Consider the following 25,463-nt stretch of genomic DNA (forward strand, 5'->3'; position numbering starts at 1 on the left):
TCCATGCTGTGTTACTGCCTGCAGCTTCCTTGAGCTCACAGGGCTCTGCTGAGCAGCATCGTCATTGTGTGGTCCAGCTCATCCTCCGACAGAGCTTGGTGTTGCTCCCTCCCTGACCTGACGCAGGTGGGAGCAGAGTCCTGAGGCTACTTCTGCTGCTTCCAGCAATGTTTTAACACGAATGTCAAGTAAACATTCTTATCTGCACTATCACCTCAGTGCTTTCAGTGCTTGTCGGCCTATACAGAACCAAACAGATAAAAGAAAAAGATGGGGCCCTGGACCCTTGGAAAATTTGGAGCTCCCAGCTTTTGTGTGAGGATTTGTGATTACATGGCACTAATCAATGTCTGTTTCTTAGTTACGGACAAAAAGGGTAAATTGGACAAGGGCTTACCCCTGCCAGGGGATCATTGTGAGAGGTTTGGTTCCTGACATCCAGCTGTTCTGTCATTGTCAGAGCTTGGTTCCAAATCAGAATAAACAGTGAACTCTTTGCTTCACTGCTGTGCAAAAGCAAGTGCTACTCATTCCTCAGTCTGACTTATTTTTGAAGGAAAGGTTAAATTTAGGCTCTGGAGAGTCTAAAGGAAAAGGAAATGAAGACGAGTTACAGGCAGTATGTTAAAACTGTCCTCCCTTAAAAAAAAATAAATTGCAAATATCATGTGGATGAAAATAGAGTAGGCATTCCCTACCAAGATAAAAAGTACTCTGGTTGCCAGGACTACACTAATGAATATTTAAAATAGGATTTGCCAGCCACAGAGACAGGTTTGCAGAGGATAGGTACACATTCCCAGTGATTTCTGTGTCCAGATCCTTAAGCAGCTTGAATTATCTGCAAAGCCCACCAGCTTTCCTCATGGTCCCAAACAGTGTCTTCTTCAATACTAGGTTTTAAATAACACAGTAAATCTGCAAAAGCCAGTCAGTGGAAGTTCTCTTTCTCTTACTCATGCAAATACCATTCTTTACCACATTATTCCTAGGCAAAGCTAATGCTGCATTGATAAAAGGGGATTTAGATAAACAGCTGCTTAGAATTAAGTCCTGCAGCCACTCATTTCAAGCTTAGGGATTTCCCCAGTGGACCTTGTTCTTGGAATAATATACAAAACATTTCCAGGCATGACACCGAGGAGAGTCAGTGTAGTTCTCAATTCATAACCAATGCTTCAGTGTAGAACTAAGACCCAAGATCAGTAATGTGGAAATGAAAGGAAGCACAAAATGCAATTCCTCTCTTATTTAGGTGGTGTGACACTTTCTCTCCTTGAAGTTTTGGCTTTTTGTTGGAAGATTCCTGGTCATCAGTGTCAGAAATCTTCTGTGGCTGGTGTGGGTAAGGCATCAGTCACCCACCTTAATGATCAACTGAGAAGTCAGTGCACTGGGGAAACTCATGGAGGATATGAGGCTTCCTTTGCAAAATTTACAACACTTAAATTCATCAATTTTCAAGCCTTTGCCTGGAGACTTTCCCAGTATGGAAATTTCCTGGAAAGACACACTGTGTTGAGTCAGGGGTTCCTGACATTTGGCTGTTCTCCGGCCGTTGAGAGTTGGATCCAAACTGAAACAAACACAAAACCCTTTCTGCCCAATGCTAAGAGCTCAATCCAGTCCCTCACTATTGTGAGGTAAAGGAGAGCAGAAATCCTCTTGATGAATTCTGCTCCATCATCACCAAAGCTTGAGTCAGCCTGAGACCTGGGAACAGGCTCTCCAGTTGCTGAGGAAGATGAAAGGATTGTTACACTGAGCTCAGGAATCTGACGAGTTCAGAACTATGATAAACAAGCTTCTCATTAAGTGCTTTGGCAGCTGTAGATAGATAGATAGATAAATACTTAAATAGATTTTACCTACCAGCATAATCTGTTCTCTAGAACTTTTGAAGACTGCCAGTGATTTCAGGGGAGGCAGAACTTTGCCTAACTTGAATGATGAGGCTATTTCAGGCACTGCGATGCTTATCTTATCTCTGGTCTCTTAAAAAGCAACACATGATTTCCTGTCAACACTGAGCAAAGCTGTAAGCAGTCCAGAAGAGTTTGCAGTGGTGCAGGATGGAAGTACCAGCTTTTAAGCGGGCCAGTCAAACAGATCACTGACAAGGAGGCTACTGAAACAGGGTACATTCTCCTTCTACTTAAGGATACACTGAAAGTAAGCCAGTCTTACAAGTATGAATTTCAGTGATAATAAACACAAATTATTTTTTAATCCAGAAGAATTAGTGTTTTTTTTTTTTAATGTTATAATAGTTTATGATATTCCTTCCATAGCATTCATTGAGAAGTTATCCACATTTGCTAACTTCCAAAACATTAAAATTTATAGAATTCATAATTGATATATTTCATAAAGAAGTAGCAATTAAAATGCTTATGAACAGCACCCAGCTAAACAGTCTTGCTTTTCCTCCCACTCAAACAAATGTTCAATCTTTCCCAGTTTTATGGATTGACTTGCACACCAATATCATACTCAAAGATCTCAACTTCTTGAAAGAGAAGTTTGGTGTTACACAGCTCATGCTTTTAATCCTACACAGCTCATGCTTTTAATCCTTCCTGCCCTTCTATAGAAAAATGAAGCATTCTCCATAGCAGAATTCCCTACTGCTAGCAGGTCACAAGCTGGAATGTCCTATGTCCCACTATTTCACTGTCACTTAGCTGTGGGCTTCTGGAGCCATGTAAAGTTTTCTGCCTTTCTGATCACTGGCAGCAGAAAGCCATGAACAGACCAAATCTGAAAAGATCAACAAATAGGAAAAAGTCAAATCCAATGAAAATCTGACTTTCTACACAGACTTCTCTAAAAAGACTTTAACGATTCTCTAGATCCAACTAGGGTGACTGTCCTTCTTAATAATGTGGCAAAAGTCAAAGTGGCAGCTACTCAAGATTCGGGGGATTCTCAATTTCAGAGTAACAGAGATATGAAGAAATATCCCAAGAGTGTAAGCATCCAAGGAAATGACAACTGCTTGAATATGTTGGTAGTTTTAGAACTCAAGAATCATTTCATTGACTGCCATGGCTCATTGTTCTCTGAAACTGCTGAAAGACTGCAGCAAAAATGAACAGCCTGTTTTTGTTGGTTTTGGTTTTAATTGTAACATTGGGCCACTTACTCTCAGCCTTATTGCTGCACATACTATTCTGGAAGCATCATGTCTTTGCCTATCTACCCCAAAGTATCTGGAAGTGTCACTTGTCCTTACAGCTGATGAGCTCAAATTGCCACATGTTGAAATTTACAGCTTGCATCCCTCAGTATGATCACAGGATCACAGAATGGTAGAGGTTGGAAGGGACCTCTGGAGGTCACCTAGTTCAATGCTCTTGCTTAAGTACAGACAGCTGGAACAGGCTGTGCAGGATTGACATGCTAAGGAACACCACATCTAGACTATATAGCTAATCTAAAGGTTGGCTTAATATTACCCCTTTGTTCAAATACATTGATGTCTTCAGACGATCTCTGTAGCAGTTCCCAAAGAAATACCCATGTCAGATGTGGACTGATACTACTAGTGATGAAGGACCTGTTCATTTTGATAAGAGCTGAATCAAGCTCATCGGAATCAGCAGTAAATGTTGTTCCTGATAAACTGTGCAGGGGTAAACTCTTAACATCAGATGACGAGCTATGCTTAGAGTAGATGCCTGAGGTAACAGAATGAAAATCTGCAGTACATTTGCACAGTACTGAGCCCGTTATGGGCCTTCACAGCTGCTCTGCAGTCACAGAACTAAGTATCCGAAAACCTCTAGGGCCAGCTGTCAGCATGTTGCTATCAGACATCATATTGAGCATTTTAGTTGAGGCTGTGAGCAGCAAAAGCCCAGGACTAGGTAGAGCTCACGCTTTCCTCTTTGCTATCCTTTGACTCTCCCACGCCTCGCTGTGCCTCTCAACCCGCTTCCTCTGTCACATCTCTCTGCCCATGGTTCGCCTCACCTCGTTCCTTTCCACGCGATGTGTGACACACCAGCTGCCTGCTCCGAGGGGGGTCATGCTGTGTGTGGCACACTGGCCGCCCCATCTGCTAGCCTCCTGCAATAGACTTACTGGTTATCTGTGAAACTTGGGCTTGAAAGCTGCTGCTTGCTGAAACTTGGAGGAGCAATACTCTGCTTTTCTATCTTCTTCCTGATTCCTATAGATTTAAAAAACAACACAATCCTCCAAATTTAAAAGCTTCATGTTTTTACCGGAGTACTAGTGATTATGGAAGGAATGTTTCTAAATGACATGAGAATATGCAGGTATCCATGGAGGATTTTTAGGCATTACACCTCAGTTTTGCTTTAGTGTAGTCTGACTGAGCTACTTAAGCACACACCTCTAACCAGAATAGCTGTTTCTGTGGAAGGAACCCAAGAGCTTTTCTTATTGTTTGTGCCTAACTTGCATTCATACAACTGCTCCAGTGTCTGACCTCTGGTTTTGAGCTGAATTTTTCTCTGCAGGTCAGGTCACGTTTTCTGAGAAGGGAAGAAAAAAATGTGTCTCCTTTCAGAGTCTGGCCCTGACCAACTCAATAAAGCTCTCAGAAAAAAAAAACCCTGATGGCAACTGTGTCTATCGAACCAAAGCATGAGAAGACGATGCAAAAGATAAGATGTTTATGAAGAGGAAGGGATAAGATCTTGATCACAGTATGTGGAGCAGACTGGGACAAACAAGTACCAGGCTGCGGTAGGCACACCACGGCACTTTGCAGACAGGGGAAGGGAGAAGGGCAGAGTGAGGTTAATTCGCAACCCAGACAATTCACAGCCAAACGCTGTATCAAAAGACTTAACATTTGCTAAGAATGTGAGATAGTGGCATTAGCAACCACTGAGAACTAAAAAACAGAATCAATATAGCTCTCTAAGCAAGTAAAAATCTGGCAATGAATAACAAAGTTAACATTCCATGCAAAGTGAATTCCCCCCTTTAACTATAGGGTTAAGCTCACAATAGCTACCTTATGACAGCAAGTTTGGAGGAAGTGTGTGGCTGATGAGCTATGCTGAGAGTAACTCAATTCAACATCCAAACTGTCTGTGGAAAAAGGAAAAAAGCATATACAGACCATCATTCTGCCACTCTTGTCTTGTCTCCTGTCAACAGAGGAATGACATCCCCTGGAATGTGATAAATGAGATGGCTCCATTTAGTCCACTGAGCTTTGTCACTAACCTTTCATAACATCCACATGTGTCATTCATTTACAACATTATCCTGAGTGCACAAATACATAAAATGATAAACAAAAAGATCTAGAAGAGACATTTGGTAGCACAGTAACAAGGAGGGAGAATGGGTGACATTCTAGAAATGGTGTGACAGGAGGAGTCCCTCCAAACAGTTCTGGGTCATTCCTACCGCAGCAATGGCAGACACTGCTCTTGAGAGGACAAAATGTTTCCTACAACTTACTTAAAACAACAGTTCCAGATCAAATATGATACAAATCAAATGCAGCAGTCACACCAATCTCAGTTGTTGCCAAATAATCTGATGTGCTAATACAACGAATTATTACTTGCTCCAGGGTATGACTTTTCAATTTACTACATCCAGAAGATAATCCTGTACCTCTCAAGGGAAATAATGCTTCATTCAGCAGAATGAAAAAGGAAGCCTAAAAATATGTACAGCCACTGCATCTGTAAAGACAATAAAACATTTTAATAATTTGCATTATTAAAGAAAGCCACCCTACTCATATTTGTCCCTTTTTACTTTTTTTTTTTTTTTTTTTTTTTGGGTAAAACCAATAAATAAACAAGTAGTAAAAGAAAAGAGTTAACTCTTTCTTCACATTCACTTGCTTTTCTTCTCAGTATCAGCTGAAGGAATTCTGTTCCAGCCGGATGGAGGAAAAGGAAGTAGGGATGTAGGAGCCGTACCCTCTGCCCCACCTCTCGCCCCCCAGAAGTACAAGGGGTCCAGTCAGCCCCAGAAACACAGAGGCTCCTTACAGGATCCCTTCAGGCACTGTGGGAAGCTTACAGCCTCCCTGTGTTCACAGCAGCCTGGGCAACCTGTCAGGAATTGGACTGGACCCAAAGTGCCGTGTCTCAGCCCTGGGCTCTGACAATGGTATGTCTAGCTATGCAGGCTTCTTTCCTCTTAAATCTTCCATTCTTTTCCCATTTAAATCTGCTTTAAAGAAGATACAAAAAAGGTGACAAAACCATGATTGTCTTCTAAAGTAAACTTAATTTCTAGCTGGAAGGAAGGAATGGGCTGAATTTCTCTGAGAGATCACTTACCAGAAAACGTTACAGAGAAGTCTGAATATCTAAAATACACCAGGGAAAAATGTATTGCAGAAATGATTTATTTCATGCCAACTTAACTCTTTGACATACAATTCAAAAATATATCCAGTACATCAATAATTTAATACACAGAAAAATTTATAACTCAGTGAATTCCAAAACAAGGTTTTATCCACACATACTTGCATCATAAGGCAAAAGCTAGTCTATCCATAAGCAGCACTCCTACAGCCTATTCTCGAAATACATTGGAGAATAAATGTCTTCTACTACTATAGCTATACTTAAAAATAATTTCCCTTGTCTTCCAGATACTTCCATAGAAACATAAGATATTTCTACAGAAAATAATTTCTACAGCGATAGCTAAGCTATCAAACTATTATAATTCATAGAAATGTCAAATATAACATTATCCTGAAGAAATAACTGAATTTGCATATTATTATTGCCTGCCAATTACAACTAAAACACACACACACACAAAATTAAACATGCTGAGGAATACATTCCAGTGCACTTTAATAGAAACAAAGAACGAACCTGGTGGTGGTTACCATATGACTGAAACAGAAGATACCAAATTTAATGCAACAATCAATGACAGCAATCAATATACTAGAAAGGGATCCAGTTCAAGGTGCTATTCTGCTAGGAACGCTGGGTTTCTATTAACGTAAGTGGTGTAGGAGTGTCTCAGCTTCAGTCTAGACTACTTAATTAGAGGCACAGATAGTATTAATAGAACTGCCACGAAGCAGCACATATTCCTGCAGAGCCCGTTAGGGAAAAGGAATGTAAAAATTTCAAAAGGTTTACAAGATTCACCAGTAAGTTGCTTTGTAAAAATCAATCATTTTCTGATTTTTAAACAAAAGTTAAAAGCTAGGACAGAATATATTGTTTCAGATTCAAACATTGCTCTCTGTTATGAATAGGCCAGATTTGCTTAAGCCTCATAAAAAGTCTTCCTTCATAAAGTGATCTGTTTGGTATCATAAATGCCCTTCAGATTGCAAGTAACTAACAACAATAATGAAAATTGTAACAAAATAATGTATTTTTCATATAACACAGTATTCCAAGATAAATTTAATAAAATTATAATTACAGAAAATCAGAGTAACCATTGTTAATACTTCATATCTAAAACTCATCGTGCTTGTGATTTAAAATAACAATAGTATTGAAAAATTAGCAGCTTCCTACTACTCCCATTAATACTGTTAAAGACAATTTATTTTACAGGTGCTTGATTGCAAAACAAAGACATATTATATATACTGTGATTTTTCCAGTAGTGTAAGTTACAGTAGTATAGTTTGTTATCGTACCTAAGTGATAAAATATATCATAGTTTGCCCTATGCCCTTTACATAGTTCGCTAAATGTCTCCTTTATGTTCCCTCATAGTGATGTGAAGTGAGAAGTCTTTCTAAGAGCTGCACCTTACTTCAAGTGCAGAGGACTCGCTTCTTAATGCAGTTATCAGAATGTGTATATTTCTAGATGTTTGAAAACAGAAATACAGATCTAGCACGAACAGGAAGTTTGACTAGAGCTTTTTGCTCTCCATACTTTTAAAGAAATCCAGAAATCCAGCACTGACAGAGTATTAAAGTGGCTACTGTCGTCATTCCCACATCTCAACGTTCATGTCTATTTATGTGAATTCTTTTCACTGGTTTACATATCTGACTTGAAAATATTCGAACATCTGTATTTAGCTTGGGTGTTTTTGTTTTTTGGTGTGTTTGTTGTTCTGTTGTCTGTTTTTTTTTGTGTGTGGTGGTGGTGGTGTCCATAGCTTGAGGAAAGTGTGATAATGATGATAAAATCAAAGTATACCCTGGCTGCTCAGTAACTAAAAAAGCAAGACTGTAAAGAAAGATATAATTGAAATAAATATGACTGTATACTGACAAAATTAATAAGCTAACATTCAGTTTCCAAAAAGCACATTTTGCAAGGCAGTTTTATTTTAAATCATCTAATCCAGAGCATCAAATGTACTGCAAAAAAAAAACATTAGCATATACTACAATCACAGCTTAGACATATCAAAGTTGATTTTAATTTATTTTATATAAATATTTTAGGGTACTAATAGGAGTAGAATTCAAGGAACTCGGCAAGAGTTTGGTTGGGGAGGGAGGGGAGAGGTGTTTAAAACCTCAGGCACTTATCTTCCAAGCAAAACTTTTGCATTGTTTTTATTAGCAGTAACCAAATTAGTATAAAATTAGCTCAGGTATGCACCAAGTGTCATGCAGGCATACAGCTTATTTCTACAACATTTTTTTTATAATTGTACTCTGTATTTTTTGTTGAAAGTTTTCCAGATTTAGTCATATGCTCTAATAATTACTTTTTGAAACACTTTAATCAGCCTATCAATTGCACTTAGAGCAAGAGTAACTGTTGTTCAGTAATGAACACATGAATAAAATAATGCCTTCACTTGTCAACTCAAATCTAAGCTCCCAATATCCAGGGGCTACGTGATGTGGCACTGGGGATCTCCAAGCACAAACCAGGGAAGAACCCTTGAGATATTTTATGAGCTCTGATTTCTGGGCTTTCAAAAAGCAGCCACTGGTTACTCCATTACTGCACTTCAACTTCCAAAAATAGGTCAGTGGATTCCCACCTCAATGAGCTCAGAATTTCTGTATTAGCAACTGAAACCCCACTGCCATGAATTTATAAAAGCAGATCCTCAAATCACTATATCCCCATTAAAACTGCTCAGAGGGCTTAAACCAGGGACTAGTTAGCTTTTGTATATTAAATCCTGACCATGCTTCAATAGGAAGTTCTGCTAGCAACTGTTCCACTGATTTCTGAGAGGGGAAAAAAAATCAAGCCCTGAGAAGGCTTTAACCATTGCTCTGAAGTAAACTGCAGCTAGATAAGAATAATTCACAAATGTTCAGATAAGCAAACATCCCTTCTGTGACTTTTCCACTAGCACTGAATTAGATCCCTTTGTAGTAACATTTCAGGAGTTAAATTAAGATCTTGCACCTTTATTTCATTCACAGATTTTCACAAAAATTGTTGGGCAATTAAATGAAATACATGTTATAAAAATAGAAATATAAAGTCTTGGAACATTCATGTTGATGGATGTCCAAAACATACATCCCCTTTCAGATAAGGCTGAATACAAGATAGTGTTTCTAAATGTAGCTACTATAAATTAAATAGGTGCTATTATAAAGTTCCTATTATAAAGTTCCTAAAGAACAGCCTGCATTAAAAAAGTGTCTCTTTCTCAACTTACAGTTCCTGATACAGCCATAAGATTTTGATCAAGCTTTTACAATACACAAAATGCACAAACTAAAGAAGTGCCCTCTTACAGGTAAAGTGGAAATTGCATGAGTTTGGACACATGCAGGTATAGCTGTCATTCAGCATATTCACCTAAGAACAAAATTGACAGTTATTTTATGCCTGCCCATTTATTTACATAATTATTTCTACACAAGTAGAGTATTTCTCCTCCTTCATAATAACAATACAGTGTTTTAAAACAGGCAGATTGATATATTACAAATACCACTACTGTTAGAACATATAATGTACTAAATCACAGGAGGTAGTTAGATTTCCATTAACAGTTACTTCAGAAAACAAAGACTACTTTTAAGAATTAGTAGAACACCTCATTCATGAAAATTTACTTTTCATAATAACTCAGTCCCAGATGCTTTAAGGGTTGCCTGTCTTTTTAAGCATGGTGAGAATTTATGATAGAAGCATGTTCTCTTTCAGTATTCAACATCGTTTTGCAATAAGCACTTAAGAAAACTCTAAGTGGTAAAGATATAAGACGAATTCCAATAAAGCAACATTTTAAGTTAATCAAATTTCACAAGATGTCATGACTATGACCATATCTTCAACCTTATATTTCAAACTTCATTCAACTAACTACGATTCAAAAATATATGTACACCAATGAAATTAATGAGAAGCATTTTTACACTGTTATTAACATTAATTGGCATTTTTGAATGGCATTTAAATGAGTAAGCATTTATTCTTTTTGCAACAACTTACTGCAAAGTACAGGCACCTTAAAAACAGATACATAATGGAACCAGGGCATTTGGGACATAAAGTGTTTATTATTATTATCTAGTCATGCTATGTATTTCCCTTCTTCTAAAGAAATACCCTAAATTTGTAAGTTGTGCCTGAATCATATGCAAATTATAATGTTTCAGAATTTAACTCAGCTTTCTTATTAGATTTCTTTTACACTTAAAAAGCCATCAGTATGCCAAGATTTTCAACAGTTACAACTATAAAAATCTTACACAGACATATCTTTATGAATGTATTCTTGCTATTGCACATGTTCATACGATGGTGAAACCCTCATCCATATTCAATTATTTACACATGCTACTTATCTTTATATAGCATTAGAAAAGGAAAAAAAAAAAAAAGTTACCTTTCTCGATCAATATATACTTCTCCAAAATTTATGCCAGTGAGATTTATGAGCACAGCCTGCCATTAAATTTTCTGCCTATGCAGGGTCTGATTCAAAGACCACTGAAACCAAAAGAAGCCTTAATTTAAAATCAGCAGATTTTGGACTAGGCATAAAAATTCAAAAAGGAAAAAAAGTTAGAAAATGCTTATTTTAATAACTGATATGGCTGCACTTCGGATGCATCAAGATACTCTCATAGCATCTGCTCAAATACAAAAAAATAAATCCTTCCAAAAACGCTCTTTTTGAAACTTAAATGTTACTGTTCAAGTTGAGCCCTAGATATAGATATACTTAGGAAGTTTGTTCTCTATTAACTTAATTATTAGTTTTCTCCTTTTGGTCATTACAAAAAATTCCACATGGACATACAATTACATCTACAATAGAAGAATCAAAGAACTGAAGGGACTGGAAGGGACCTTGAAAGATCATCGGGTCCAACCCACCTGCCAAAGCAGGTTCCCTAGAGCAGGCTGCCCAGGTAGGCGTCCAGACAGGCCTTGAATATCTCCAGAGAAGGAGACTTCACAACCTCCCTGAGCAGCCTGTCCCAGTGCTCCGTCACCCTCACCATGAAGAAGTTCTTTCGCGTGTTGGTGTGGAACTGCCTGTGCTCCATCTTGTGGCCATCACTTCTTGTCCTATCCCCATAAACCACTGAAAAGAGGTTGGCCAGATCCCTCTGTCCCCCACACCTCAGATATTTATACACGTTGATGAGATCCCCTCACAGTCTTCTCTTCTCCAGGCTGAACAGACCCAGGTCTCAGCCTTTCCTCATAGGGAAGATGCTCCAGGCCCCGTATCATCTTTGTGGTCCTCCACTGGACTCTTTCCAGGAGATCCTTGTCTTTCTTGTAGCGGGGAGCCCAGAACTGGACACAGTACTCCAGGTGAGGCCTGACCAGGGCAGAGTAGAGGGAGAGGATCACCTCCCTTGACCTGCTGGCCACACTCCTCTTAATGCAGACAGCATTAATGTTCCCATTGGCCTTCTTGGCCAACAGGGCACAGTGCTGGCTCATGGCCAACGTGTCATCCACCAGGACCCCCAGGTCCTTCTCCTCAGAGCTCCTCTCCAGCAGGTCATCCCCCAGCCGGTACTGATAAATGTGGTTGTTCCTTCCCAGGTGCAGGACTCTACACTTGCTCTTATTAACAGGTTTATCCTTGTCATAAGTGGTAAAGTTCTAATACGTGTGCATTTCCAAAATATAGTTGTTCCTTCATTATTATTTTAAAAACAAAAATGGTCTTCTCTATTTCTGTGATATATCATAAATACAGTATTTTCCAAGCAATGATTAAGAAATACATGTCCACTGAATTTTCCTTAGCTTTGAGTTTAGACATCATCAAATATTACGCTTCGAGACATTGACAGGTATCTTCCACCAGGCTGGTACCTGCAGAATGAATTTTAAGTATGAAAAAGTATCACGGGAAAAAGAAGAATAAAGACCCAAGAATATATATAACCCTCACTGCACACTTTGCTTCTTTAGTCTCAATGATTGTTACAAGATCTGAAGTTCTACTGGATTACTTTTTCCATGAGAATGTTTTATGCAGTCATTAAATTAAATCTCATGTGATCAAAAAAACATATGGTTTGCAATATGAATATAGGGAGTCTTAAAGAACTTTGCTTCCTGTTACAAAGGAAAGAAGTTGAATGCTTTTGTTAAATAGTACAAACGTTTTAAAAAACAGCATCAAGTTTCTTGTTTGGGTGTTTAACAGAACATACTGTATTACTAGGAAGAATATAAAGATTAATTAAAACAAACAGCTGCATACTTACCTGGAAAAAAAGGAATCTTCACAAATTATTGGTCATATATATTTCAAAAGGATTTAGAAGGCACAAGTAAAATCTGATACAAGCATGATGTACTTCCTGTCTGCAGTACTTAGCAAAACCCAAACAGACACAAAACCAGAACTTAGCCTCCCTAGTGCTATTACAATGTCCTAAAACATTTATAACTATTGCAGAAGCTATCATTTAAAAAAAAATAAAAAATATATCAATGTCACACAAACAATCTTTAAGTGAATTGAAATTTTAAATGGAATTACTCTTGATTTATCGACTCTATGAAATGAAGGTTATAGAAGAAGGCTCTATTAAACTCTCTGGCTCCAGGTTTCCTTCTTAAAGCAAAAGATCAGAATGCTCTGCAAAATTGCATAACTGCCAGAAGACTTCAGATATATACTTGAAAAGTATTTGCCTCAAAATAATTATAAGAAAGCCTATGTACATTTTTGTAGGTTATTAGCCTTCCACACACTGTTTAGAAAGTCAACAATGCTTAGAACTGCAAGGCTAGTTTCTCTTTAAACTCTTGTACTTGAACAAAGCCAACAACCCCAAGCTTCTGAAATGTTGTGACACTAGATAATACAAGTTAGTCGCTGTTATAATCTAACACTGCTGAATCAATCCACAGAATCTGGTAGGGTACTTTAACAGCATTCTTTACATGCTTTTGAACTGGCATTTATTTGTTGACATTACAGATGTAACTCAACAGAAACCACTTTGGAATTTTTATTGGATTTGATATGCTAATTTAAGCTGAAAAATAACACGAAGTATAACTTCCTTACAAGAAATTTAAAATGATTTATCATTAAAAGGTTCTAAATCATAATAGACTAGGTAAAAAAAGCATCCATTACATGTGTTACTTCTTTCCTCAATATGAAGCAGAGCCTAGCAGCTAGTAAGATACCTGTTTCAAAACTAAGAACGTTTGGTGTTGCAAAGACATTCAGAGAATCACAGAGTTCTCTATTATACACAGAGCTACACCATACAGTCCTAGAGTTTTTGTTCAATAGCTTCAGATTTTCATTTACTTCACTAGTCTCAAGATCTGATCCCCAGCTGCATTCCTGCAACTACTGGCCTATAATACTCTGTTCTGTTTCCTGCCTTTCCATCCTTTATGATGTTTGCATATAGGGAAATCAAGTAAGCTTTCTGAAGTACTGTAAGACTGAGGTCCTGTAGGAAAACCTTATATAGGACATATGTAGGTCTTTCTTCTGGTCTTTCACTTCTGTATTTATAAGCAATATTTTTCACATTACACCAACATACAAATTTAATGTTCAACTCAAACATTTCTAATAATAATAAAAATGGAAAAGCCTTCATGTTTTGACTGGTTTTAAAACATTTTTCATATCTTCGTGGAGAAGGAAGAAAAAGAAAAGAGCTAGTGAGAGTCAAATATGGTTTAAAAAGCTATTATTACAAAATCATCCAATATAACTTTTACAGATCAGGAGATATGAGCTAATATCTTTTAATTTTTAATTCTAAATAAAACAGAAATTCCTCACCTTCCAGAGTCTGATTCAAGAGGGTCATCATTAATGGAGTCTGCATTAAAATCCAAAGGTTCTGCATCCTGGAGAAGTTCTATTCTATCTCTCTCAGTCCTACCATTTGATCGGGTGTACTTTGACAGTGCTGAATATGTAAAAGAAAGGAAAGACACTTGTTTGGTCTATGTACACCTTAGAGTGTGTGGAAACATAAAACTTAAAAAAAACACAATAGAAAACACTGTAATAATTTGCTAGTATCTCAGATAAAGCATAAGAGTGATTACCTAGAGTAAGTTCAATATTAAACCAAATCTGGCTACATTCTCAAATTTGTAGGTAATTTGGATTTTATTTTTAATTTCCAGAGCTATGTGACTACAACTTTTCATTTTCCCCTCAACTAGGATGAAATCTAGTTTTTCATTTTCTTTTCATTCTTTGCAAAAGTTATAAACAAATATTACCTAGAAGTAAATAAATAAAGCATTCATTCTTCTTCCTACTTTCTACTTTTAATTAAACTAGCTGTGAAAGAGATATGTATAAAATTTACCTGGAGGTTTTTCTGTTCTTTTTCTGTGGATTTATCCATTTCAAAACAAATTAGTGAAATAACCAGTTGTTTTGCAATTTACTGCCTCCTTCACTAGGCCAGTGCCTACAGCTGTTGTTGTGTAGGCACAGTGCCTACAGAATGCTGCACAATCATATCGTTAATATTAAAATATAATTTCAAATAATTTCAGTTTGGCTATCACTGAAAATTTGGGTTTCCAACTGTTGTAATGTGTGGGGGGAAAAAAATCTGCCAGCTGTCTCTGAAATATGTTCAAAGCTTCCCCACCTCCCACTTTTGCTTACTTTTTTTTTTTTTTTTTTGAATCTTTTCCCATTTATTGAGTAAACTTTTATCAACTTTGCTTAATTTAACCTGTCATACGTAGTTGTTCAGTTACATTTCTCACCTGTTGTTCGCTTACAAGAGCACATAAAATATATTTAAAAACATTAATACAAATAATGACACAAGGACAAGTCAACCTTTGGAAAGTTAAAGCAGACAATGAAAGTTTGTTTGTTTTCAAAGATTTTTGTCTCAACATTATTATTCTTCAACAAGAAAAATAATACTGCACATGTAAGAATCTAAGCCATCAGTATTTTAACATGTGTTATTAAATGAACATGTCCTAAATAAAGTATTTTTGTTACAAACTGCAATGCTGACTGCAATCAGTGTATGTCTCATAAGAAAACCATGTAACTGAGACCAGCCAGAATCTCCAACTACAGCTGGTCAAAAGACAGGAAGAAACACAGCACTCTGTTCAGGTGTCTTTAACGGAAAAGGCAACACTATGCCACGGAAGGAAATGTATCAGCACATCATCTAAGACAAAAGGAAACTATTTAGTCTTTCTTATACAGCCAGCAATTGTGCAGACAAGATATTAAAAACCTAAAAACAAACAAAAATGTACACACTCAAAACAACAACAGAAAAAAAAACACACAAAACTTACGTCTATTGGTATTGGTCTCTGAGAAACTGGATTCTTTCTGTTCTGTGTGGACAACCCTGTTTCTAGTAGAATCCTCTCTATTTCCATACCGCTCTTTCCATTCCTAGAAAAAGACAAAAAAGAAAAACATTAGCTGTGAGTAAAGAGCAATGCAACTACAGCATACCTAGCATCAAGAGATATTCCACAATTCAAAGCTAACTGGTCAATTACAACATACTATGAAAGTAATACTTCAAAAAGAGTTACTCTTTGATACCTTTATACAGCAAAAACTCTTGTTTTGTTTTAAACTCAAGGTAAGTCCTCCACAAAACCAGTTTCAATAAATGTTCTTTAGAAGAGAACGTCTCAGGGGAAACAAGCTACATATTAAATCTACAAAGTTCTTCAAATGCTCTAAGTTATGGTGAGAAGACAAACATTCCTGTTTTCTGGTTTCTCCTTCCATCTAGTGGTAGAATTGTAAAATACCCAGACAACAAAAAAATATCTGAAAGGCTATTTTTACTAAGCTTATTCTTTTTGTTCCATTCCATCATCTAACTTTGTAGCATTTAAACTTTTTAATATGGAAAAGTATGAAGTACTAGAAAAAAAAATATCACCCGCTCTTTTTAGGAGAGAACTTCATGTATCAATAGAAATTTTTCCAATTGTTCCACTAAATCCAATGTATTTCAGATTCATATATGGATCCCTGCTATACTCAAAAGTTGCTGTACTGTTTTACACCATCAAATCTTACAGTTCAAAGCTGTAGATCAAACATCTAATCATAATCCAGTAAGAAGTAATACTCTCAAAAGCCCCAAAAGTTTCAAAAATGGATGCGCTACAGTAGTTAGTACAAACTCAAAAAACAGGTAATATCTCAAATTGAGCTTGTAGTTGAAACTAAAATTGTTGCTTTATGCAAGATCATTTCAGTGTATACTAAATACGTCATGCATTTACTACTACATCACTTTGTATAGAGGGCAAGTCCTACAATTATGGGATGTAGGGTGCCGAGGGGACCATCAGAAGAAAGGTCTTTGCAGTACTGGCCACTATCAAAAATTGAAGGCAAGTTTCCCTGAGCCTGAAGAACCCAGAGGTTTTAGTCCCAGAATTATCTTGCTTTTCTGTAAACAGTATTTTCCCCTTTAGTCATTTCATTTTTCACATGTAACCTCTGGATTCCTCTCTTTGATTGTTTCTGGAGAGCGTGGAAGATAGCTTCCTGACTCAGCTGGTTAGTGAGCCTACCAGGGGTGGTGCCCCGCTAGACCTTCTCTTCACAAACAGAGAAGGACTGGTGGAGGATGTGATTGTCGGGAGCTGTCTTGGGCAGAGTGACCACGAAATGGTGGAGTTCACTATTCTTGGCGAGGCCAGGAAGGGGACCAGTAAAACCACTGTATTGGACTTTCAGAGGGCTGACTTTGTACTGCTGAAGACACTGGTTGGTGGAGTCCCTTGGGAGGCAGTTCTGAAGGGCAGAGGGGTCCAGGAAGGCTGGGCGCTCTTCAAGAGGGAAATCTTAATGGCGCAGGAACGGTCTGTCCCCACGTGCCCAAAGACGAGCTGGCGGGGAAGAAGACCAGCCTGGCTCAACAGAGAATTGTGGCTTGATCTTAGGAGAAAAAAGAGGGTTTATAATCTTTGGAAAAGTGGGCAGGCCACTAGGGAGGACTTTAAGGATGTTGCAAGGCTGTGCAGGGACAAAATTAGGAAGGCCAAAGCTCATCTGGAGCTCAATCTGGCTACTGCCGTTAAAGATAACAAAAAACGTTTTTATAATTACATCAACACAAAAAGGAGGACTAAGGAGAATCTCCATCCTTTACTGGATGCGGGGGGAAACTTAGTTACAAGAGATGAGGAAAAGGCGGAGGTGCTCAATGCCTTCTTTGCCTCCGTCTTTAGCGGCAATACCGGATGTTCTCTGGATACTCAGTACCCTGAGCTGGTGGAAGGGGATGGGGAGCAGGATGTGGCCCTCACTATCCATGAAGAACTGGTTGGTGACCTGCTACGGCACTTGGATGTGCACAAGTCGATGGGGCCGGATGGGATCCACCCAAGAGTACTGAGGGAACTGGCAGAGGAGCTGGCCAAGCCACTGTCCATCATTTATCAGCAGTCCTGGCGATCGGGGGAGGTCCCAGTTGACTGGCGGCTAGCAAACGTGACACCCAGCTACAAGAAGGTCTGGCAGGTAGACCCAGGGAACTATAGGCCCTGTCTGTTTGACCTCAGTACCAGGGAAGCTCATGGAGCAGATTATCTTGAGTGTCATCACAAGGCACTTTGATCAGGCCCAGTCAGCATGGCTTTATGAAAGGCAGGTCCTGCTTGACGAACCTGATCTCCTTCTATGACAGAGTGACGCACTGGGTGGATGAGGGAAAGGCTGTGGATGTGGTCTACCTTGACTTCAGCAAGGCTTTTGACACCGTCTCCCACAGCATTCTCCTCAAGAAACTGGCTGCTCTTGGCTTGGACTGGCGCACGCTTCGTTGGGTTAGAAACTGGCTGGATAGCCGGGCCCAAAGAGTCGTGGTGAATGGAGCCAAGTCCAGTTGGAGGCCAGTCACTAGTGGCGTCCCCCAGGGCTCGGTGCTGGGGCCGGTCCTCTTTAATATCTTCATCGATGATCTGGACGAGGGCATCGAGTGCACCCTCAGTAAGTTTGCAGATGGCACCAAGGCTCTGCAGGAGGATCTGGATAGGCTGCACTGATGGGCTGAGGTCAACTGCATGAAGTTCAACAAGGCCAAGTGCCGGGTCCTGCACCTGGGGTGCAATAACCCCAAGCAGAGCTACAGGCTGGGAGATGAGTGGCTGGAAAGCTGCCTGGCAGAGAAAGACCTGGGAGTGATGGTGGATAGTCGGCTGAATATGAGCCAGCAGTGTGCTCAGGTGGCCAAGAAGGCCAACGGCAGCCTGGCTTGTATCAGGAACAGTGTGACCAGCAGGGCTAGGGAGGTGATCGTCCCCCTGTACTCAGCTCTGGTGAGGCCGCACCTCAAGTACTGTGTTCAGTTTTGGGCCCCTCGCTACAAGAAGGACATGGAGGTGCTTGAGCGGGTGCAGAGAAGGGCAACGAAGCTGGTGAGGGGCCTGGAGAACAAGTCCTACGAGGAGCGGCTGAGGGAGCTGGGCTTGTTCAGCCTGGAGAAGAGGAGGCTCAGGGGCGACCTTATTGCTCTCTACAGATACCTTAAAGGAGGCTGTAGCGAGGTGGGGGTTGGCCTGTTCTCCCATGTGCCTGGTGACAGGATGAGGGGGAATGGGCTTAAGTTGCGCCAGGGGAGTTTTAGGTTAGATGTTAGGAAGAACTTCTTTGCCGAAAGGGTTGTGAGGCACTGGAACAGGCTGCCCAGGGAAGTGGTGGAGTCACCATCCCTGGAAGTCTTCAAAAGACGTTTAGATGTAGAGCTTAGGGATATGGTTTAGTGGGGACTGTTAGTGTTAGGTCAGAGGTTGGACTCGATGATCTTGAGGTCTCTTCCGACCTAGAAATTCTGTGATTCTGTGATTATCTTGCCTTTCTGTGAACAGGATTTTCCCCCTTAGTCATTTGATTTTTCACATGTATCCTCTGGATTCCTCTCTTTGATTGTGACTGTCTACGAATTAGCAAATGCTGTAAGTCAATTACTAAAGCTGCAGCTAACTGAAGCTGCTTAAATGAAGCTGCATGAATTATACTCTGGTAACAACAGACCTGAGGAAGGTTGAGGTATTCAACAACTTCTTCGTCTCAGGCTTCACTGGCAGTCAGACTTTCCATGTCTCTCAAGCCCCTGAACATCTAGGCAAGGGCTTGGAGAGCAGAGTCCCTCCTACTGCAAGTGAAAAGCAGGCTCAAGACCACCTGATGAAATTGAAAAGGTACAAGTCTAAGGGGCCTGATGGCATGGATCCCATGGTCCTGAGGGAACTGGCTGATGGAGTTGCCAAACCTCTCTCCATCATAGCTGAAAATTCATGACAGTCAGGTGAAGTCCCTGGTGACTGGAAAAAGGGAAACATCACTCCCATTTTTAAAAAGGGTAGACAGGAGGACCTGGAGAACTACAGGCTGGTGAGCCTCACCTCTGTGCCTGGGAAGATCCTCCTGGAAGCAATGTCAAGGCAAATGCAGGACAAAGAGGTGATCTGAGACAGCCAGCATGGCTTCACCAAGGGCAAGTCAATCTGTTTGCTTTTTGTGATGGAGTAACTGCATCAGTCAACAAGAGAGACTGACCAATGTCATCTACCTGAACTTCTGTAAGGCCTTTGACATGGTCCCACACGACATCCTGAGCTCCAAATTGGAGAGAGATGGATTTGAAGGGTGGACCATCCAGTGGGTAAGGAATCGATTTGATGGCCACACTCAGAGAGTGGTGGTCAATGGCTCTACGTTCAGGTGAAGACCGGTGACAAGTGGTGTCCCTCAGGGGTCTGTCTTGGGACCAGGGCTGTTTAATGTGTTTATCAATGACACAGACAGTGGAATCGAGTGCACACTCAGCAAGTTTGCAGATGACACCAAGCTGAGTGGTGCAGTTGATGCATCAGAAGGAAAGGATGCCATACAGAGGGACCTGGACAAGCTTGAGAAGTGGGCCCATGTGAACTTAATGATGTTCAATAAGATTAAGTGCAAGGTGCTGCACCTGGGTTGGGGCAATCCCAGACATGAGCACAGACTGGGAGAAGAACCCACTGGGAGCAGTCCTTCCGAGAAAGACTTGGAGGTTGGACAAGAAACTTGACATAAGCCAGCAGTGTATGCCTGCAGCCCAGAAGGCCAACAGGGCTGCACGAAAAGAGGTATGGCCAGCAGGTTGAGGGAGGTGATTGTTCCCTTCTACTCTGCCCTTGTGAAGCCCCACTTGCATCCAGGTCTGGGGACCCCGGACAAGAATGATGTGGGTCTGTTAGAGCAGGTCCAGAGGAGGACTACAAAGATGACCAGACGGCTGGAGCACCTCTTCTAGGAAGGAAGTCTGGAAGCAGGAGATGTTCAGCCTGAAGAAGAGAACACCTGGGGAGACCTTACTGTAGCCTTTCAGTACTTACATGTAATGTGGGGCTTATAAAAAAGATGGAGAGAAACTATTTACTCAGGCAGATAATGGTAGTAACAAGAGGGAATGGTTTTAAACCGAAAGAAGGGAGATTTAGATTAGATGTTAGGATAAAATTATTTCCTCAGAGGGTGGTAAGGCACTGAACAGATTGCCCAGAGAAGCTGTGCATGCCCCATCCCTGCAGGTGTTCAAGGCCAGGTTGGATGGGGCCCTAGGCAACTGTATCTTCTAGTGGGTAGCATCCCTCCCTGTAGCACAGGGATTGGAACTAGATAATCTTTAAAGATCCCTTCTAACCCAAGCCATTATATGGTTTTACAATCTTTCAACTCAATAAGCATTGGAAAAGATTTGAATCAAGTATTTTGTTTGCTACCCAGTGGCAACAGCACTTATTCTGTCTTAATATAATTCCCTCCTCCGAAAAAAAAAAAAAACTAACCCATGCCAATTATTACCAATGAGCAAACAAAACAACATGTAAGTTTAGGAGAGCACACAGTACCCATTTCAAGTGAATATTCCAACACTGCCTTTCCACAGTTATTTCAAGCAGAGCAGTATCAACAGAAGGGTTTGAGAGCAAGCCATTCAAGATTATTTTGAAACCAACAGACTGGGATCCCACTTAACAGGAACTACATTTGTTACACCAATAGGCATAGGTCTTTCTAACCGCACACTGAGTAACAAGAGCGTCCAAGTAGTATGACCACAATCAACCTCTCATCTTTTAAAATGATCATGTACATTATCTTTTTCCCCCAGTCATGACTATTCTGCAAGATTAAACTGATTCCATCAGTTATTGGAGGATATACATTTTTTTTGTCAAATAGTTCAAGATGAATTAAATAGCAATAGCAAATCCTACCATATATTGTACTACACTATAATTATGATTAGAGAAAACATGCTCATACCCTTCTCCTGTTTTCACCTTCTTCCTGTCTTTGTCGTTTTCTTTTCTCTAAAAATAAAAAAAAAAGTCCAGCTATGTAACAGAAAAATAGTTATTCACAGACTTTTCTCAAAGGGAATGAAAACCCAATGTTAACTACCAGGGTTCTCATTGAATAGATGACTCATACAATTAAATAAAGCCAAAGACAAAGCTGCTTCTCTATCATTATGGAGTTTCCCATTAAAATCAATTCATCATGTTTATATCTTCTGTCAAGACATAACAATTGGATACCAGTTGGCAAAGCAAGAATAAACTTGAAGAAATGACTGGAAAAAGTATAACATTAATAACACCCAAGTTTCTTCTTAAATAAAAACCTTTTTGAAGTTCTGGGAAGCCTAAAGCATGACCGATATAGTGTCATTATCTGCTATTCAGTTGGAAGTGTAACATTACAATGCCAAAGAAATAGTAATCTGTTGTTGAGGGGAGTGACGCCCTTCCTGCTAAAAAAACAAAAACAAAACAAAACAACCTCTAAATTAATCTAGCTGGTTTTGTTTCTAATAAGGTATGAAAGGAGAAGTAAAAGTATTGCATAATATAACATTTTATCTACAGATTTTAGTTTCTGAATCTTTACTCAGGACTGCAAACAGCTTTAAACAAGAAAAAAAAAAATAACAAAAAAAAAACAAACAAAGAGCTCTCCAAAACAGCTGGTAACTACAGCTCTACAGAATATGCTTACTGTGATAAAACACAATAGTTAACAGAAATGGCAAAAATATCCTAAAGGGAACGATGGAATTTAGACAGGTCAGTGAACGCACACACAAAGACTAAAATGATAAAGACAATTTAAGTGGTAACTATACTTTATTTAACAGGATCTCTGCACCTGCTCAGGTATTATTAGACTATACTAATGACTTCAAAGGAACACAACCTAACTGAATTGTAAAAATTACAGACACTGTACAAGTAAAGCTGGTATTTTACTTCAAATGTCAATGAAGTTCAATAGTGTTTACATAGGAACCTGTATTGTGAATCTGTTGCATTGTGTGCAGTAAGTAGACTGCCTCAGTACCATTCCTAACACTGAAAAGCTATATATTCTTTTCCCCCCCCAACATTTCAGACACGGAAACATGTAATATACTTTCTGTGAAGAACAGGATAGAGAATCTAACATACCTCTTCTGATTAGCTCCTTTCCTTCATCAATCAAATCGGAGGTCATTTCACTGTCCCCCATGAACTGCTGAAATCCCAAAAGATTCAAACAACGAGTTCCTAAACTGGTAAAAGTGAAAAAATAAAAATAGAAAAAATAGAAATTCCCTTCGTTAATTCACGGTAGAAATGTTCTTCCTTTCCACAGTAGAAATTTCCTCATAGTAGTTTGGATACCTCAAAATGTAAAACATTATTCAGAAATTTCTGGACAATTCAAAGAAAAAAACAACATTGAAAAAAAAAAAAAAAAAGATTACCTCAGAGATAAGAAAATACAAAATAGTGACAGGTTCCTAAATGTAGTTGAAAGTAATGGAATATTCCTATGCAAGTAGTGAGATGCTTATGGTCTGAGAGTAGTGCAAATGATTTAAGACAATTAAGTGAAAACTTCTTAGATATAATAGAATTCATGCTTACCATATCCAAGTCATTCTCCTCAGCCAGAGGAAAATTACTATCTGTTACACACATTATGATTTGTATGTTATTTTTTGTTTATTTGTTTTTAAACAGCAATAACATGAGATCTACTTTCACTGCAGTTGCTATTTAGAAGAAATGCCTGGCATTCTTTTCAGCTGTAGGCCATCATTTCGGATACCCATCAGATGGCAGTCAGAGTAAGCTTGGTCCATCTTTTGTCTAGGATTAAGCTAGTTCTGGAACTGTATCCAGAAACTTTTTAAACTTCTCAGAGCATCCATGTTTTTTTTGTTAACCTCTGTACAAACTGTAACATCAACATCATGTTCAAAAATCGCTTCATTATATACTCATTAGAAAATTTTTCCTGTACTATCTCAGCCTTAAGATAGTTAGATTAAATAAAGGAGACAGCCTTACTTGATGTATTTTAATTAAACATTCAGTTCCACACGTATGTGAATTCCTTAGAAACCATTGGAGTTCATGCAAATCAAATTCTTCTACTTTCTTTTATTCTATTACACTGTAACAGTGAAGACCCAGGATCATCATGGACAGGTCACACAAAGCATTTTCTTGTCCTTTCTCATTTCTTTTGGGGATTCTTTCACCCCAACCTAACTTGAAGATAGGCTGAGAAAAGCTAGGACTGGATTCTTGTTGCCTTATTTCATGTGAATGTACATAGGCTACTGAAGGACATTCAAGGCAAACTATATTCCAGATGACTCTTAACACATACATAGCTTCTGACTGAAAAACACTGCAAGACTGAAGGAGTGAACATAAACACAGGCAAGCTGGGTCAGATGAAAAAGTGTCTCATCTCTTACAGTGGTCAGAAACAGACATTCTGAAGCCAATTTAAGGACCAAGCAAGCATATGACTTTCTGTAATTACCCTTCCAGACTCCTGCAATTTGTGGCTTAGGGAAGCAAGATTTAATGATTTATAACACTGTGTTTTCAAGCTAGTCTGGTAACTGAGAAAAAATTTGTTATTAGTCTGTTAGAAAGTTCATTAGATTAGTAGAAACTCTTATGATTCTTTGTTTATTGGAAAATCTTGCTGAAAACATAGGTTCCTCACCATAATTTTAATTTCAAATAACATACTCTAATTTTTTGTAGGCTCTGAAGGTTGAACAGAATGGACCCCACAATCTGATTAATGAATGTTTAATGGGAAATTAAATTAATTTAAATGTAAAAACAAATGGTTTAAAAAAGGATATTCTTAAAACGTATACATTTCACATAAAACAACTGATCCCTATATATTTATCTTTTGCATTTTTATTAATATGTCACAGATGCATTAATATGTTCCAGGTTCACTGCTGGAAAAGAAGTGAATTGCTGAAGAAGTGAAACTGCTTCAATTGCTGAAATTGAAGTTACCAATATTAAAAGAAGTGGAGGATCAGTCTTGCAAACTGCTTACCTAAAGTAGGTTGCAATACAGAGAATGACAACCAGCATTGGATAATATATATAGAATCCATCTGCAATGAAGGACAGCACTCTCATTGATCCCATTATCTGGAAAACAAATTCACATGAGCAAGCTATAATGATGTATTTGCACATACAAGTAGATGGCACAATCTTTCTGGGTGTTTTCAGTCTATAATACATGGTAATTATTATCACAGATCTGATTCAGACAACTGACTGACAGTGTCCAGAAAAAAAAAAAAGAAAAAACACTTAAAAACGTTTAGGATGCTAGTTCTTTTTATCTCACCTAATCCAGAATCGGTTAAAAAGTAGTGGATATTTTCATCTGCTATAGAAGGACTACATTAGGACACTACTTGCAAACAAAGGTAGATGCAACTTGCTGTCAGAAATCAATTGCTCAGTAAAATCAAACTCAGTACTTTTCAGTGGCCAGTTAGGTTTGGTATTAATCCATAAAGATGGAAAAATTATGCTAAAGCCAGTGGAACCTACTAAAGCTGTCAGGAAGGGAAAAACAACTTGCGCTCTCCAGCATAATGCTGTACTTTCTTAGGACAGAGACCAAAACAAAAAAAGCGGAGTTTTCAACAACTCCTGTCTAGCTAGCAGTCATTACCAAACTCTTGTTATGTTACTGTCTCATATTAGTGAGAAAATAAATGAATAGTTGAATCT

The 25,463-nt window shown here is 38.9% G+C and overlaps 1 protein-coding gene across 1 annotated transcript in view; it reads right to left on the reverse strand.

The window, feature by feature from the left end:
- Positions 1 to 6,346: 6,346 nt before the first annotated feature.
- LMBRD2 (LMBR1 domain containing 2) overlaps positions 6,347 to 25,463 on the reverse strand; it is a 38,402-nt gene continuing 19,285 nt past the window's right edge. Inside the window, exons 14-19 of the mRNA XM_084305778.1 lie at positions 24,769 to 24,866; positions 22,854 to 22,957; positions 21,670 to 21,716; positions 15,675 to 15,777; positions 14,164 to 14,293; positions 6,347 to 12,212 (exon numbers count right to left, since the gene is read on the reverse strand). Of these exons, the coding sequence (XP_084161904.1) occupies positions 12,152 to 12,212; positions 14,164 to 14,293; positions 15,675 to 15,777; positions 21,670 to 21,716; positions 22,854 to 22,957; positions 24,769 to 24,866 (543 nt within the window). The 3' untranslated portion in view covers positions 6,347 to 12,151. The remainder of the gene's footprint in view (positions 12,213 to 14,163; positions 14,294 to 15,674; positions 15,778 to 21,669; positions 21,717 to 22,853; positions 22,958 to 24,768; positions 24,867 to 25,463) is intronic.

The sequence above is a fragment of the Netta rufina genome (assembly GCF_964035555.1).
Source record: "Netta rufina genome assembly, chromosome: Z".
Taxonomy (NCBI): Eukaryota; Metazoa; Chordata; class Aves; order Anseriformes; family Anatidae; genus Netta; species Netta rufina.